At 43.7% G+C, this 15,887-nt stretch overlaps 1 protein-coding gene across 1 annotated transcript in view; it reads right to left on the bottom strand.

Annotated features, from left to right (window-relative positions):
- Nucleotides 1-3,180: 3,180 nt before the first annotated feature.
- The window catches only part of LOC310787919 (uncharacterized protein), a gene marked incomplete at its 3' end in the record, with an annotated part of 30,917 nt that continues 18,210 nt past the window's right edge, over nt 3,181-15,887 (bottom strand). The window contains exons 8-12 of the mRNA XM_083649372.1: nt 6,625-6,915; nt 4,500-4,592; nt 4,006-4,130; nt 3,702-3,808; nt 3,181-3,379 (exon numbers count right to left, since the gene is read on the bottom strand). Of these exons, the coding sequence (XP_083505498.1) occupies nt 3,181-3,379; nt 3,702-3,808; nt 4,006-4,130; nt 4,500-4,592; nt 6,625-6,915 (815 nt within the window). The remainder of the gene's footprint in view (nt 3,380-3,701; nt 3,809-4,005; nt 4,131-4,499; nt 4,593-6,624; nt 6,916-15,887) is intronic.

The raw sequence follows: 15,887 nt of genomic DNA, 5'->3' as shown, positions 1-15,887 counted from the left end.
TGTTTGTCTGTTTTAATTGTGTTTATTGACCGAGTGGCAGAGACTTTGAGCTGTGTCGGAAAGTGCCAGATGGCAAGAGAGAGAAACATGGCAAGAGACATATGTAGCCTACTTTACCTGTTGAATCCAGTTATGAATGATATTGCTCAAATATTTGGCTGTTAAAAACACATCCATCCTCCTAATTATTTTGTATCTATATTTAACATACTGTGCCTGTAGGAGGAGAACACACTTGTATTTCTTCTCCTACAGTTGTGATATACAGTCACATGTCTGCACACGGTGTTTTATTTTGAAAATTGACTGGATGTTTTTTGTTAGAGTGGCTGTGAGTCTGTGACCAGCTCTGGCAGCCGCCTCGCAGCCATAACGTGACCAGTGACATCTGACAGTAATTTTCAACTGTCGTCCCACTGGCCAGAAGTTACTGGCCGGAGGTTACTGGCCAGCAGTTACTGGCCAGCTGTTACTGGCCAGAAGTTACTGGCCAGAAGTTACTGGCCGGAGGTTACTGGCCAGCAGTTACTGGCCAGCTGTTACTGGCCAGAAGTTACTGGCCAGAAGTTACTGGCCAGAGGTTACTGGCCAGCAGTTACTGGCCAGAAGTTACTGGCCAGACGTTACTGGCCAGCAGTTACTGGCCAGCAGTTACTGGCCAGCTGTTACTGGCCAGAAGTTACTGGCCAGAAACTGTTTCTCAATGAGGTTGGACAAATGTTTTTTAAGAAAAAAAACACAGCATGGAAACTGCTATTTAGCATGGTAAAGTGTGATTTTTTAAAATGAACATGAAACATGAAAGAAATACTTAAACAAATGTATTTATATCAAATGAGGATAAAAAATATATATATACTCAGAACACATATAGATAAAATCATAGAAAATCCAAAACTCTTGACATATTGGACACTCCAGGTGACTACATGTCTTAAACCACATTGGCTGAGTTTCCCAACAAAGAAGCTTCTTAAGAGTTAAGAAGCTTCTTAAGGAGTTAAGAAGGCTCCAAAGAAGTGTTTCCCAAACGCCTTCTTAACAGAAGAGAAAAATAAAAAAAATAGAAGGCTGTTAAGAAGCATCTTAACTGGAGCTGTCCACCATCTCGATGTGAGAGGTCCTCTGCGGCCCACTAGATGGCACTCTGAGCCCACCAGTGGGCCACGACGCAGTGGTTGAGAAACACTGTTGTACAATAACCTAATCGTGGTCATGTTAAACAAGAACTTCTTCTATTAAACATTATTTATTTCAGACATGGACTGCAGTTCAAATTGCTTTATATACACAGCATACAACAAAATTGCGAGAAACACTACAGAATTTAAGCGACCTTGGGTTCTGTGAAAGGTGCTACATGTATATAAATCCACAACATTACAAAAGGAATCCATTCTGATTAGAGCAATATAGCCTACGGTAAAACATTTAAAACACAAGTAACCATACATAGAGGGGAGATTTTCAAGTGTTCCCCAATTTTAAACACTAAAGGGTGCATGAAAGAAAGGAAAAAGGGAAAAACACAAGAGGAACAGTGGACACAAGTATCTCCTTTTGCCTGACGCGGCTGGATCTGCCAGTGTTTTGTCATTAAGAAGGTGTTAAGAATGCCCCAGACCCTTCTTACAAAACCTTCTTAACGAAAGATCATCTTAGCGCTAAGAAGCTTTTGGGAAACGCAGCCTTCTTAACGGAAGATAATTGGAAGATAATTTTAGGCTAAGAAGCAATCGGGAAACGCGTTGGCTTCGTTGGCTTCTTACGGGAGCCTTAAGAAGGGTCAAAGAAGCTTCATAGCGCTAAGAAGCTTTTGGGAAACGCATGCCTTCGTAAAGAAGCAATTGGGAAACGCGTTTGCTTCTTAAGGGGGCCTTAAGAAAGGTTAAATTAGCTTCTTAGCGCAAAGAAGCTTTTGGGAAACCCAGCTATTGACAACCAAGTGGGTAAAAAGACATGAAAGCAGTAAATAGAGGAATTTAAATGAAATGCAGGTGCACTGATATAATACTGTAATTCTTAGCACCACAACAACATACAAATATATGTACATTTAGCTAAGCATTATATATCAATTATATTTCCACAAGCTGCTTATTGGAGCGATAACAGTAATTACAGCTATTTTAAATCTTATTTTCTAGCACTTTCCTAAAATGTAACTGCCAAAACCAGCTCAGTGGCCTTGTGGTCTGAGTGTCCGCCCTGAGACTGGGAGGTCGTGAGTTCGATCCCCGGCCGAGTCATACCAAAGACTATAAAAATGGGACCCATTTGCCTCCCTGCTTGGCACTCAGCATCAAAGGGTTGGAATTGGGGGGTTAAATCACCATGTGATTCCCGAGCGCGGTGCACGCTGCCGCTCACCGCTCCCCCAGGGGATGGATCAAATGCGGAGAACAAATTTCACACATTGTGTGACAATCAGTGGGACTTTACCTTTACTTTACTTTTATATCAAACAAAACAAACAATGAAAAAAGAAGATGCATACAGTACAATTATGAATAGTAAAAGAGTAAACATTCAGCTCAGCGGAATTAGATCATAAAAATGCGAAGACCTCTCTGCTCTAGGCTACTGTATCTGAAACAACCCAACTCTCAATGTTTAGTCAATTATGGATAATTATAGATTATAACAGTTTTACAAATGTCTATGATAATGAGCAATGAGAAAAAACTGACATGTATTTAGCAACGAATAAATGTATGGATAATAGATGGAAGGATAATATATTACAGTGTTTACATTTTTCTCAATGATCGATGCAGTAAACCACAAGTGTGTGTGTGTGTTTGCGCGCGTGCACGTGCTTGTGAGAGCGTGTGTGTGTGTGTGTGTGTGTGTGTGTGTGTGTGTGTGCGTGTGCGTGCGGGCATGTGCATGCGTGTGTGTGTGTGTGTTTGCATTTATACCTATAAATGTCTATAATATCATGTATTATGTGGCAGCCTGTATGTCCACAACAAATTTCCCTCGGGACAATAAAATAATCTTGAATCTTGAATAATGAATCACTTTACCAACCAGTGTTTCAGTGCTGACTTTACAGTTCAGCTGAAACTGATGACACATCTGATCTGCCTGTCTTGTATGTAGATCTGATCTGCCTGTCTTGTATATAGATCTGATCTGCCTGTCTTGTATGTAGTTGTCGTGGGTATGGATTCTGAGTTAAGTAGCTGCTGCCCTTTCACAGACGAAGTAGCTTTGATGGCCACATCGTTCATCATTCCAGCTGTATGTCTGGAGGCCTGTTTTACTTTCTATGAACTTGATCTCTCCACAGTTCTCGTCTGTGCCTCCATTGGGCTCTTTTTGGCCTCCATAGTGTTCCCCAGCAGCGCCCCAGTGCTTCCCATCGCCCCAGTAGCTGCAACCCAAAAACAACAGAACACAGTCACTTTATTTTTTACTTTTTTTCAAAGAACAAGAAGTATTTGCTGGACAGCAACATACAGGATGTGGCCAACATCAACCCAAACACAAGTTACACAACAGAAAGTTGCATGGTAAAGATGAATATGAAAACATCTCTGGAAAGGGTTTTGGACTGAATGTCTGTCAGGAAACATCTTTTGTTGGCACTGAGACAGATTCATGTCATTAATCTAACATAAAGAGCTGACATCTGGTCTGGTAAAGCTGAATTTGACTGAATTCAAATACAAAAGTAATGTGAGAACCTTGTGTACGTGCTTGTGTTCAGCTCCGTCCCATCCACCCATCTCCACGTCCCTTCTTTCTCATTGTCATTCAGTCCAATCCAGATGCGCTTCAGGAATTGTCTTGTGAAGTTCTGCTTGATGGAGATGGACACAAACGGGAGTTAACATAAGTGATTTGTGGTTTCAGATTCCCATATCCTACACGTTGCATTCACTCACTCTCACTACTCTCTCTCTCTCTGCACTCACACTCACACGCACGCACGCACGCACACACGCACACGCACACACACACACACACACACACACTCACAGGAACGTACGCACGCACCTGTTCTTCTCTGCTGTTGATAATCACCAGGTCTGCATCTCTTTGCTTGCAGTCTTTTCTACTTTCAGCCCAGGTTTTATTAGTGGAGGAAACATAGTAGAAACTATGCTTGAAATAAATCCATCCTGTTGAGAATAACAACCACAAGAACCTCAACAGATCAGTACAGTTAGAGACCAAAATCAAAAGGTAATCAAACCAAAAAAAGCTTAAAATGGTACAAATGAATGAATGAATATTATGAGATGATGAAAGATCAAATTAAAGATACAGTGCTTGTTATAGCACCACCATCTGGCCAATATGCGCGTGCTGCCTTGCCTGAATAGTGGGTGCTGGCCGTGGGGACCCAACTGTCAAATACGGTTTCTGAGCTGCAGACACTTTTTAGGAGGGAGAAAGAAAGAAAAAAGAAAGAAAAAAAGAAATCCAGCAAAAAGGTTCCAGCACTACTTGTTTGGACCCCTAACTAATTTCATCCTCATAGCACTCACCAGTATTATTCAGGTCCTTCTTCATGTTGTTCATGTTGTTGTTACTGGTCTGTAACTGGTCTCTCATATCAGTCAGGGCTTTGCATCCAGCCTCTACCAGGTGTCACAATGTCAGAACAGAAAGAATGACATGGAAAAGTGAATTCACCCACATATATTCACCCATATATATATATATATATATATTAGGGCATTCACGACTAGTGAATTTTACTAGTCGACTAGTCGTCCCTAAAGGTAGTCGACTAGTCGTCGTTTTTTTTTTTTTTTTTTTTTTTTTTTAATCTTTAAGAAAGAACATGAGGTATTTACACGACATACGGACTATCATATCACATATCCCATATCGCCCACAAAGAACATCAAAACACAACAAAACAAAACAAGAAAACTGCATAAGATACACAATAATCCAAGAACAAACAAGACTATTGGACAAACAACCAAACAAAAACAATGCATTCAGCTCCTATCCTGATAAGCCTAATGACACTGGGGTAAAAAGTTCTTAAAGTCAAAGTCTGTATGTGGTTGCCATATTTTGGGGATGTCTAAGAATCTGCCTTTGCTCTTGTAGTAAATGTTATCCAACGTATGGTAGCTTGAGAGTTCATTCCACCAGTGAACTACAGCTGGGGGATTGGATGCTTTCCAATTTAAAGCTATGCATTTCCTAGCTGCCAACAGGGCAAGATCTATGTATTTACTTTGAATGCATTGTTTTTGTTTGGTTGTTTGTCCAATAGTCTTGTTTGTTCTTGGATTATTGTGTATCTTATGCAGTTTTCTTGTTTTGTTGTGTTTTGATGTTCTTTGTGGGGGATATGGGATATGATAGTCCATGTATGTCGTGTAAATACCTCATGTTCTTTCTTAAATATAATTTTTTTTTTTTTGCTAAAACGACTAGTCGACTACTAAGCACAGTGTCGACTAGTGGTTTTACTAGTCGACTAGTCTGTGAATGCCCTAATATATGTATATATATATATACATATATACAGTATATATATATATATCTGTCATATATATATATATCTGTCATATATATATCTGTCATATATATATCTGTCATATATATATATATATATATATATACTGTATATATACACACACACATATATACACACACACACAGGTGTGTGTGTGTGTGTGTGTGTGTGTGTGTGTGTGTGTTTCAAACTTGCACTTGATTAGATGAATGGTTAATGAGTTATGACCAATTTAGTGTTAGCAAGAAGTCATGCAACTTTGAAAGAGGACAGTCCCAAGATTCTCCACACCAAGCTTTATGTGAATTGGATGAGCAGCCTAGGAGGAGGAATTGTGACAAAAGTGTTTCATAAAGAATCAAAATGGCAGACATTGAAAGTGATATATGGGTTGGACTCGTCCCCTTCCAAAGAATCTATGGACACAAAAATGTTCAGTCTAGGACCCAGAGTTCAGAAGTCATATGGTGAAAACCACTGACCTAAAAAAGTATGGACAGAGCTATCCCATTGATTTTGGGCTCCCGTTTGGAGTTGAAGTGTTGGCTCTCGCTATCTTGATCTTTTGTCAGCAAAGTGGGAGGGAATAGGTTGAGTCCTTGCACAGCTCATGTAAGATGGGGGTTCCCCAGAGCTGCAGCTCCGCCTGCTATTGGTCCGTGATTGCAAGCTGTGCGATCACTGGACAGGCGATCTGTCAATCATCGCCTTTTCTATCGTCTATTTTACTCCAAACGGGCGAGTTATATAAAAAATGACCCCACTACAGTTGTTATGAAAAGGTGAAATTAGCTACTGTATATAGACCAAAACCGGGTTAAGGCCCATGCCCCACTTACAGGGTAAGTACAGGGTACCACATCTGTACCTCCAGGGTAAGTACAGGGTACCACATCTGTACTTACCCTGTAAGTCACATGCATGTAAGTTACCCTGCACTTAGGGTAGTTCGCGGGATGTATTCTAAACCGAAAGAAAGAAAGAAATCCAACAAAAACAAGAGGGTTCCAGCACTATGTGTTTGGACCCTAACTAATTTCATCCTCATAACACTCACTAATATTACTTGATCCCCTTCAACTGCATCAGATTGTTCTTCATCTGTTCTCTCTCTTCAGTCAGGACTTTGTTACTGGTCTCTAACTGCTCTTTCTCTGCTTTCAAGGTGTTGTATTCGATCTCACACTGCTCTTTCTCTGTGTGTAACTTCTCTTTCTCTGTGTTCAACTCGTTGTATCTGGTCTCTAACTCACCTCTCGCTTTAGTCAGGTTCTTGTTATTGGTCTGTACTAACTGCTCTTGTTGTACTTTCAAGCTGTATCTGTCTCTCTCTATAGTCAGGGTGTCGTTACTGATCTGTAGTAGCTGCTCTTTCTCTTTAATCAGGTCTTCTTTCTCTTTAATCTTAGCTTCATTGGAACTGACTGAGAGCAGAAAAAAAGACATGGAAAAGTGAGTTCACCCACATGGCCAGCACAAGAACACACAGCCTTCTTCTCAGCACAACACTTACAGTAGATTCTCTTAGGTTGTCATTTTGAGCAGAGACGTCACCTTCACTTACTAGAATCAGAGCATGTTCTCAGTTTAGATGACAATTCACTTTAAAACACAATCCAGATATTATTGCATCAATCCATGAATCATAGATGGATACAAACAACCCCTCTCCCAGAGCCAGCAGCCATGAGAGCCAAGACTCAATCTGAGTATTCTGTCAACATTGAATTTAATTATAATAATTCATTGAACAATTTTGAACTTAATTGAACAACTTTTACAACCGTAATTATCTGAATGATCTGAAAGCAATTGTCAGATAAAACCAAGTTTTGAGGAATTGAGACATCTGTTGCTCTCGACAGTGAACAAGCATAAGGAAATGAAAATAGAATGATACTTACGCATAGTGAGACGCAGAGAGATGATGAGAGCAGCTTGTGTAAAACACATCAGCAGTCCAAAGCTGACCAAGACCAGCCTGTTACGTTTTCTCTCTGCAAAACAAACATTTACATGGGAACAACATTGAATGATCGACATTATCTTTTATTTATTTATAAGGCCTTGTGTGGCAAGCTTCTATTGCATTTGTCCTCGCTTTTCAGTTACAGAGCTACAGGATATCAGACACACATTGGTCATTCCACCATCGTATAAGTACTGAGTCAGGAAAGACCACTTTCATCTTCTATGCTCCTGATAGATGGACCAAGCTTCAGGACTCTTAAACTGGACCAGCTGGTCTTCATAGAGACGTTCAGGGCGCTACTTAAGGATGCATTACATAGGAACTGCAGCCAGAGACACCACCCACTTAGCCAAGATGCATTAGGTTCTTTTACCATGAAGCGGCATCCCAACAGGTAGAGGCCTATATTTAAATAACTGTGGGGTCTGTCATTTTTAAAATTCTTATTAGTGCCTTAATAACATAAAAAATAGCTTTTTTGTTGGAGCGAACATTAAAGGGTTAATATACTTCTCTTCATTGTGGGGTCTGAGAGAGACAGACTGTATCTGCATGTGTGAGCATCCGGGTGAGCGCGCGCGCGCACACACACACACACACACACACACACACACACACACACACACACACACACACACACACACACACACACACTGCCTGACTGACATCACAGATAAGATCACAGTTGATCGAGTGACATCACAGTTAAGCAATTGCAAATGCATTCAACTTTTGCTCGAGTGACATCACTGATGACATCACAACTGCCTGATGACATCACAGTCGAGCAACTGCGTGACATCACTTCCGGTTGAGTGACATCACTCGCCTGTGACATCACTCGCACGAGATGGTTTGCGGTCAACTGGTGACCTACTAACAGGTGACTACATCAGGCAGTTGCGATGTCATCAGTGATGTCACTCGAGCAATACGATGAATCAGCGCGACGCCAGGACACCGCAAATCCCCTGGAAGTGCAGCAGTTTACTAGTATGAGTTGTGCCAAACAAACGTTCATATCTCAAAAACTATACATGACATTGCTTATATTTTGACATTCTGAGTGAGAGCAGTAGCACAAGAGTTTAATGTATAGCATATTGTGTTAAAGTTGTGTGAACTGTTGCAGTTTTTCAAATGTAAATAACGTAGCCAGGGCTAGAGTCAGCACTCAAACCTGGCTCTGATGGATTTGCCCAGGTCAACTACTGAGCTCTGGGTACATACAAAGTCACGCATAGAAGCGACTGCACCACTTAAAAATGTACTTTAGAATTTCATTTAAAAAAGTGTAGTGTGTGTGTGTGTGTGTGTGTGTGTGTGTGTGTGTGTGTGTGTGTGTGTGTGTGTGTGTGTGTGTGACACCTGTGATGTAGCGACACTGTGTGTGTGTCCGGTGTGCGTCAGCATCACACTGTGGAGTGATCGGCTGGTAGGAGGAGCGACGCTGAGGGGAGTGGAGCGCCTGCAGAGCTGAAAACAACAACAACATATTATTAGTATTATTATTACTATTATTATTAGTAGTAGTAATAAGTGGTGATAGCACAGTTTATAAATACATTACATTTACCGTACATACATTTACATTACGCCATTTGGCAGACGCTTTTATCCAAAGCGACTTACAATAACACATTTTTGTCAACAATAGAGAAATCAACTATGCAACACAATCTATGACAGCTACAACTTCCTGAAGGAATAGAGTGGTAAAGCTGTTTATTGACACAGAGATATAGAGAGAGAGAGATACTGTATGTTAGTTCAAGAAGGGCCAGTGGAGGCTGGAAAGGTGTGTTTTTAGTCTTTGCTGAAAGATCGGCAGTGATGCGACCGTCCTGACCAAAGGGGGGAGCTCGTTCCACCATTGTGGTGCCAGGGACGACAAGAGTCGCGATCGGGGCGAGCGACCTTTGAGCCCCCGTAGCGAGGCGTCCTTCACTGGTGGAGGAGCAGAGGGAGCGGTGAGAGGTTTGGAACCGGACCATAGATTGTAGGTAGCCTACAGACAGGGGCGGACTGGGATCCTTATTCAGGCCGGGCATTAGATACCAAGCAGGCCAGGCCGATACGGGCCGACGCACGTGCCGGCGTTTGAAGCCCAATTTGGGCCGTTTGAAGCCCAATTTGGGCCATTTGAAGCCAGATTTGGGCCGTTTGAAGCCCAATTTGGGTCGTTTGTAGCCAGATTTGGGCTGTTTGAAGCCCAATTTGGGCCGTTTGAAGCCCAATTTGGGCCGAGTCCAATTTTACAATGAGATGCACCCACTTTAACCCCCTGAATAAAGTAATAAAACCACTAGTAAACCAGTAGGCGGCGCCTGGCCTGCTGTTCAGTGATTGGCCTGACTGCAAGCACCAAAAAAAAAAAATGTTTTTTTTTTTTTTTTTCAGGCCAGGCCACCGGGCATTTGCCCGACGTGCCCGATTATGCAGTCCGCGCCTGGGTACAGAGGAGCTGTCTGGTGTTTATCTGTTTTTTTAAAGGATCCCCATCAGCTGATGCCTAGACGACAGGTAGTATTCCTGGGGTCCAAGACAGCAATATACATACATGACAGACACACAATGAAATAGAAAAAACAGTATCACCTACGAATAGAACAAAAAGGAAAATTAAAGAAAAAGAAAACAAGAGTTAAAAGCAAATCTAGAACCAGATAAAGCAATGTAACATGGATCCGCTAGCCCTCTAGCTAGCCAGTGGACCAACATTTTAATTTACAATCAGAAAATGTTTGTAATCAACAAAACAGACATAGTAAGCAGGCAAGAAGAGATGTGTAAATCAGGAAGGTTTGTGTGAAAGTAGGTCAAATCTAAATCTTTCCTATGATGGAACGGAAATCACCTGGAAGACTGTTCCACCATGCTATAGCCCTATATTACAGCCTCCTTCATGTACCGTAGTTAGACTATACTAGTGCAGTGCCCGTTCCCCCATGCACCACCCCGAGGGAGCTTCCCCCCCGCACACACACTGCACTCTGTCAGGTCCCCCTACTGTAAGCGCACTCCCCAAGTTTGAAGTCGATGCGACAAACGGTTCTCAACATATGCAAAGGACAGACATACAGACAGTCCAAATTGCATGAAATGCGGCACTGCACTCCATCGAGGTCCGACGTCTGAGCAGCACACTTTACTCCCCAAGTTTGAAGTCAATCGGACAAATGTTTCTCGAGATAAACTGTTTTTTGCGTTGCCAGTATGTAGCCTCATGAAAATCTGCGCAAGATCGGCGCGGCCTGGGGTCCTCCAGGCTAGAGCGAGGTGCTCGACGCAGGTAAATGACGTGCAGCGCACAGGCCCTCTTGAGGCGTCCTTGAGGCATCCCTTCAGCCTCTGGATTGCCTTTGTCATGAGGGGGGTCTGGTGAGACGAAGGAGGAGCACGGCCGGGAGAAACCCACAGAGCCTAGATCCTCCATGCACCGAAGGGCCAATACTGCGGCGTAGCACTAGCTCTATTGCAGCGGATTGGGTTCTCTTTTACCCCTCCCGCGGGCAACGTTGCAGATAGAGTAGTAAGGCTGATCCGTAGCGGCTTCTGGGACGTGAGTCGGGGTCTTAATTGGCCTCGGCTGGGTCTACTGGGCGAGGGTGTATGATGTTGACAGACCCGAAACACCTTACGACCCCAGATAACATCACTGATGACACGTCCTAGCGCATGCGGTAGTAGTGTATTTGAGAATGTAGAATCCTGGCTTGCCTCTGGCCAGTGACACTTAGGAAAGACTAGGTGACAACCAAGTATAGTTTGGTGACGAGCTGGAGAGACAGTTGACGGCCGGAGAGACGGCAACCCGGTACGGGATGGGATTAGCACCCCATCTTGGCTCTCTCGTGAGGGAGAAATCCACAAACGCTACGGATTAGCCTCATGAAAATCTGCGCAAGATCGGCGCGGCCTGGGGTCCTCCAGGCTAGAGCGAGGTGCTCGACGCAGGTAAATGACGTGCAGCGCACAGGCCCTCTTGAGGCGTCCTTGAGGCATCCCTTCAGCCTCTGGATTGCCTTTGTCATGAGGGGGGTCTGGTGAGACGAAGGAGGAGCACGGCCGGGAGAAACCCACAGAGCCTAGATCCTCCATGCACCGAAGGGCCAATACTGCGGCGTAGCACTAGCTCTATTGCAGCGGATTGGGTTCTCTTTTACCCCTCCCGCGGGCAACGTTGCAGATAGAGTAGTAAGGCTGATCCGTAGCGGCTTCTGGGACGTGAGTCGGGGTCTTAATTGGCCTCGGCTGGGTCTACTGGGCGAGGGTGTATGATGTTGACAGACCCGAAACACCTTACGACCCCAGATAACATCACTGATGACACGTCCTAGCGCATGCGGTAGTAGTGTATTTGAGAATGTAGAATCCTGGCTTGCCTCTGGCCAGTGACACTTAGGAAAGACTAGGTGACAACCAAGTATAGTTTGGTGACGAGCTGGAGAGACAGTTGACGGCCGGAGAGACGGCAACCCGGTACGGGATGGGATTAGCACCCCATCTTGGCTCTCTCGTGAGGGAGAAATCCACAAACGCTACGGATTAGCCTCATGAAAATCTGCGCAAGATCGGCGCGGCCTGGGGTCCTCCAGGCTAGAGCGAGGTGCTCGACGCAGGTAAATGACGTGCAGCGCACAGGCCCTCTTGAGGCGTCCTTGAGGCATCCCTTCAGCCTCTGGATTGCCTTTGTCATGAGGGGGGTCTGGTGAGACGAAGGAGGAGCACGGCCGGGAGAAACCCACAGAGCCTAGATCCTCCATGCACCGAAGGGCCAATACTGCGGCGTAGCACTAGCTCTATTGCAGCGGATTGGGTTCTCTTTTACCCCTCCCGCGGGCAACGTTGCAGATAGAGTAGTAAGGCTGATCCGTAGCGGCTTCTGGGACGTGAGTCGGGGTCTTAATTGGCCTCGGCTGGGTCTACTGGGCGAGGGTGTATGATGTTGACAGACCCGAAACACCTTACGACCCCAGATAACATCACTGATGACACGTCCTAGCGCATGCGGTAGTAGTGTATTTGAGAATGAATGTAGCGCTATGTCAAATTGCAAGAAATTCAGCAAGGCACTACTTTCCCAGGAGCGCACTCCCCAAGTTTGAAGTCAATCGGATGAATATTTCTCAAAGTATTTTTCAGTACTACCATTTTCCTACAAACTACCAATCTAAAAGTGAAGAATGTATTTAAGGTGAAATATAGTTAATGAAAATAAAAGTGTGCATCTAAAATGTAATTTTAAACAACATGTTTATAAGCCCATAAGACCGACTGTACGCAAGCTGTAATAGATGGAATATGAGGCTAGTAAATAACAACTTTTTTTTGTTGCAATTAGTATGTATTGTTATTTCAGAGAACCAAAACAAAACATAATACATAATACATGACAAACATAAAATAAACATAACATGGCTGTTGTGGGTTAAGTCAGCATTCTTTTCCATTTTCCCTTTAGTTTTACAGATGTCTGTTTTTTCTCTGCTTTTTATACTAACCATTTTCCCCCGCCTTTTATGAAACATTCATCTTTTACTTTCAACTTATATGTGATATTCTCCATTACTTGTATATCGTCTATGATGGTCATCCATTGCTAAAGATTCGGTGCATCAGACCTGAGCCAGTTTCTTGGTGATAGCTTTCTTTCCAGCCGCGAGAAGAATCTTGCGTACCTCAGTACCCTCCATTTGTCCCAGGTATAAGACATGGCATGTTCGAGGAATCTGATAGTTTGAAATAAAGACCCATTTTACAGCTCAAGTTGCACTGTATAGTAAATGTAATGACTCCAATGTGTTATTTGATACTTTTGAGCTTGATGAGTTTCTTCAAAACATTAACAATTTTCTTTGAAGACCTAGAAATAAGTAAAGAGATTATTTTGTGCAGAATATGTCATTTCAGTTTCTCTTCCCATATTTCCCTTACCGTGTTTCTGGGCAGCCTGCTGATGCACCTCAGCACAATAAGCCCTCATGAGATGATCGTTGATCTCCGTTATTTCAAGTTCATCTCCTCCGACAGACGTCGCCATTTCTGCGTCTCTCTTTGCTTGTGACTTCTGCATCTGTTGTTTGACTCTATATAGACTGAACTCTGTCAGCATTTGGGTAAACCACACCCATCTCAAGACCACACTAAAACTGCAGCTCCTTTTGCGCTAATCCGGATCTTACACCGGCGAGCGAGGTGAATAAGATACGGACTCGCAGGAGTGCGCGTAGGCCGGCTAATTGTTGTTTAACATGCAGGCCATCCGGCTAGGAGCGGGTTATAATACGGATTCCACTGCATGTTAAGAAGTGGCTTAAGGTCCAGTGTTTAGCACTGTTGCCTCACAGTCCCAGGTTTGAACCCCAGTCCGTCCCAGGTCCTTTCTGTGTGGAGTTTGCATGTTCTCCCCGTGTTCGTGTGGGTTTTCCTCCCACCATCAGACATGTATGTTAGGGTCATACTCCTGTCAGTGCCCCAGACCAAAGAACTGGAGTTGTTCCCCAGGCGCTGCACTGCAGCTGCCCACTGCTCCTAGTTCTATGAAGGTTCCTATAGAGCAGGGGCGGGCAATTTTTTTTCTCCAAAGGGCCATACTGACATATATACAGTAAAGTAACCAAAGGGCCATACTGACATACATACAGTAAAGTAACCAAAGGGACACACATTGGACTCATAACTGCCAACACCCCTGATTTTCGTGGGAGTCTGTATTTTTAACCCTCTCTCCCGCTGTGACTGTTAATTTCTCCTGTTAATCTCCTGATATCATAGTGATACAAATCAAATGGCTGTAGCGGATGAGATTTATTAACATAATGTTGTCTTTTATTGACTTTTTTCGGGGTTGTTTTGTTTTGCTTTGAGGACGTTGGGGGCCGGATTGATTGAGATGGTCCAGGGGCCGGGGCCGGCCCTGGGGCCGAATTTTGCCCATTCAGTTTCAGTTTCATTTATTAATCCCTGCTGCTGAATCCCTCATCCATGCCTTCATCTCCTCCTGTCTGGACTATTGCAACTCCCTCCTCACTGGCATCACCTCGCGCTCCCTCCATAGACTCCAGATGGTCCAAAACTCAGCCGCCCGCCTGCTCACAAACACCTGGTCCCGTGATCACATCACTCCTGTCCTCCATTCCCTCCACTGGCTCCCCTTCAAAGAACGCATTAACTTCAAACTACTCCTCCTCACCTTCAAAGCCCTCCATAGCCTGGCCCCCCCTTATCTGACTGATCTCCTCCCCCATCGCCCTGACCGTACCCTCCGATCCTCATCCACTGTTCCCCTCACCGTTCCACCATCCAAACTGAAAAGCTTTGGAGATCGAGCATTCTCGAGAGCTGCACCCCGACTCTGGAATTCCCTCCCCCAGCCTATCAGAGACTCACCTTCACTCCCCACTTTTAAATCCCCACTCAAAACCTACCTGTTCTCCCAAGCTTACAACCTCCCCTCCCCTTAACCACCTCTTCCTACCTCGCCTCCTCCCCTTTTTTCCACTTCCCTCTCTTCTGTCTGGCCCCTGTCCCTCCCACACTCTCCCTCCCTCCCCTCTGTTTTCATATACCCCTGTTCGATGTGTTAAGTGTTACTTGTATCTGTTGCCTGTTGTTATCTTGTTTTCTATGTACTCATACTGTGTCAGCATCTTTGGGTCACTGAAAAGCGCTTTATAAATTAAATTAATTATTAATTATTATTATTCAAATTTGACTAGGCAGAGTACAACAGTATAGTATAAAAACACAGTTTTTAAACAGTGATCCTGGAATGCATCAAAACTTTACAGTGATCAATCATCATAGATAATAGCTATGAATTTAGCAACATAAATAAGCCTGAAGGGAAATTTAAATAAGCAAAATAAGATACAATCATTTATAAAACAGTTTAAGGGCGCGAGGAAGAAAAGAGAGTTCATGTCTTTTAGTTCTGCTTGTGGGCACAACGTATTCTCTACGCCGGCAGAGAGAGTAAGTGGAAGTTGAGGCTGGATGGACGAAACCATGGGGGAGGAGCTATCCTTGAGTATGTTGGGCCAGAGCCGTGTAAGAAGAGTTGCGACATCTCCATTCATTCCAATGGACCATTTTTTTACTCTCAAGAGTTCCAGGAAGTAAGGTCCTGGATTAAGCAGCACTGTCGAGTTGCAGCAAAATGGACAGTTTGTGTTGTACTCTGAAAGTTTTTTTTTTCTTTAATCAAATTGTACATCAGCTTTATTTTAGCATTCAAAAGTAGCGCGAGACCCCTTCCTGGCTGTTCATTGGCTAATGAGTCTCGCATTTTGGTCCCCCGCTGACGCCACTCTCTCTCTAGAGAGCAGAGGTTCTCAAATGTTTTTCAGCCAAGGACCACTTTAAGATAGAAAATATACCGGGGACCCCTTCATTCTGATTCGTGATTTTGGGCTAAGCTTA

The sequence above is a fragment of the Poromitra crassiceps genome (genome assembly GCF_964638095.1).
Source record: "Poromitra crassiceps genome assembly, chromosome: 13".
In the NCBI taxonomy this organism is placed as follows: Eukaryota; Metazoa; Chordata; class Actinopteri; order Beryciformes; family Melamphaidae; genus Poromitra; species Poromitra crassiceps.
Note: the sequence above shows the minus strand (reverse complement) of the source record. Positions and strands in the feature narration are given on the sequence as shown.